General features: G+C 40.4%; 1 protein-coding gene across 1 annotated transcript; it reads right to left on the bottom strand.

Annotated features, from left to right (window-relative positions):
- Positions 1-392: 392 nt before the first annotated feature.
- On the bottom strand, positions 393-1,053 carry LOC109243878. The gene is made up of 3 exons (XM_019410887.1): positions 965-1,053; positions 686-872; positions 393-611 (listed from the first exon to the last, which is right to left on the bottom strand). The coding sequence occupies exons 1-3, from the start codon at positions 1,051-1,053 to the stop codon at positions 393-395; spliced, it is 495 nt and encodes a 164-aa protein (XP_019266432.1).
- Positions 1,054-2,093: the final 1,040 nt, after the last annotated feature.

Genomic DNA, 2,093 nt, shown 5'->3' on the forward strand with positions numbered 1-2,093 from the left:
TAAAAAGGGCATGTACTCTAGCAGCAGTATAGATAAAATGTTTATTAAACTTATAACAGCAGAATTATTAGCAAAATAAATATTATAACCAGCATCCATTATTTTTAAAACCAAAATAAAATTCCTTCTAGTGAAAAGTACATAGAGAACATCCTTTAAAACTAAAACTCTATCATTACTAAATGAAACTGTAATATCTCCTAATCCTAAAGCTGATGCTGGCTCGCCATTGGCTTGAAAAATGCAAACTTCATTCTCACTTAGTCATCGCATTTTCTGAAACCTCTGCAAAGTAGTGCAGATATGATTAGTTGCTCCTGAATCTACACCCCCAAAACATGGTAGAGACAACCACTAAACAAGTTTCAAATGCATTTAAAATTTGAATTACCTTACTTATTCAACTTTGCCAAATTAGCAGGGCATTGCTTTTTGTGATGCCCAGGTTGGTTGCAGTGATAACACTTTCCTTTAGGCTTTTTCATACTAGCAGTCGCACCTCCAGGTGCCAAAACCTTATGAGCCTTCTTTTTTTTTTTCTTATCTCCTTTCGGCTTAGAAATTGAAGCTTTCTCAAATTTCAGTGTCACAAGATTGCTTGCCGCTTGCAGCTTATTCAACAATTTCGCTAATGACAAATCGATTTTGTTCATATTATAGTTCAAGCAAAATTATTAAAAATTACCAGGCAGAGTTTGTAGTAAACTTGAGATTCCTTATCAATCACAGCTCCAAGGACCTCCAGTTCATTCAGAAGAGGGATCATTTTCAGAACATGATCCCTAATTGATGATCCGTCAGCCATCTTGGTATTCAAATGGGCTTTGATAGATGTCTGCTTAGCCGCACGATTTTGCTCTCTAAGTTCATCTCTTTGAAAATTTCAAGCATGTCATAAGCAGAATCCATAGACTGATGCAGATGTTGCAAAACATTCGCCATAGAGGCAATGATGTAACATCACGTCATCTCATCAGCCTTAACGTATTTATCATAGGCCTTAACCTGATCATCTATAGCATCTTTATCAGGTTTTTCTGGGCACACCTCCATTATTGCGAATTTGCACCCTTTAGCAGTTAGGACAATATCAAGATTCATTTTTCAGTCAACGTAATTCAGTCCTTTTAACTTGTTTTGGTTCAAATAATCTATCAAAACTTCTAAATTGACTAATAATGAAATCGAGTATGAAGCCATGATTGCAGGTCTTGAACTAGCAAAGGGCCTTGGAGCAGAGGTCGTCGAGGCAAAGTGTGATTCCCTTTTGGTGGTAAACCACATAAACGGAAGCTTCGAGGTTCGAGACGATCGAATGCAGAGGTACTTGGACAAACTTCAAAAACACTGCATCGCTTTAAGGAATGGACACTAGACCATGTACCTCGAGAACATAACAGCGAGGCCGGCGCACTAGCAAACCTGGGATCATCAGTCGAAGAAGACGATATCGTCCCGGGGCTGTCATCCAGTTATCAAAGTCAGCGATCAAAGAAGGCCATGCAGAGATTAACCCGACAAGCTTAACATGGGATTGGAGGAACAAATATATCGATTATTTAAAGCACGGGAAGCTCCCCGCGGACCTGAAGGAGTCAAGAACACTCCAAGCCAAAGCAGCTCGATTCTCGCTCGATGAAAATGAAACGTTATACAGAAGAACCTTTGATGGACCACTGGCGGTGTGCTTAGGACCCGGGGATACAGACTATGTACTACGGGAAATCCACGAGGGCTCCTGCAGGAACCATTTTGGTGCAGACTCTTTGGTTCGCAAGGTGATCAGAGCAGGATATTATTGGGATAACATGGAAAAAGATACCAAGGAGTTCGTTCGAAAGTGTGATAAGTGCCAGAGATTTGCGTCAATAATTCATCAACCCGGTGAACAACTCCACTCGATCCTATCCCCGTGGCCATTCACGAAATGGGTGATGGACATCGTCGGTCCCCTACCAACGACGCCAGGTAAAGCTAGATTCATTTTATTTATGACTGACTACTTCTCAAAATGGTTTGAAGTGCAGTCCTTCGAGAAGGTAAGAGAAAAAGAAGTCATCAATTTCATATGGGACTACATCATATGCCGGTTC

The sequence above is a fragment of the Nicotiana attenuata genome, unplaced genomic scaffold (assembly GCF_001879085.1).
Source record: "Nicotiana attenuata strain UT unplaced genomic scaffold, NIATTr2, whole genome shotgun sequence".
Classification (NCBI taxonomy): domain Eukaryota; kingdom Viridiplantae; phylum Streptophyta; class Magnoliopsida; order Solanales; family Solanaceae; genus Nicotiana; species Nicotiana attenuata.

Excerpts from the sequence above, each read along its gene's own strand:
- LOC109243878 (XM_019410887.1), bottom strand. The coding sequence starts at position 1,053 with ATGGAGGTGTGCCCAGAAAAACCTGATAAAGATGCTATAGATGATCAG. Across the intron at positions 873-964 it reads GTTAAGGCTGATGAGATGAC|AGATGAACTTAGAGAGCAAA; the intron begins GTGATGTTACAT and ends AAATTTTCAAAG. Across the intron at positions 612-685 it reads TTTACTACAAACTCTGCCTG|CTGCAAGCGGCAAGCAATCT; the intron begins GTAATTTTTAAT and ends TTGTTGAATAAG.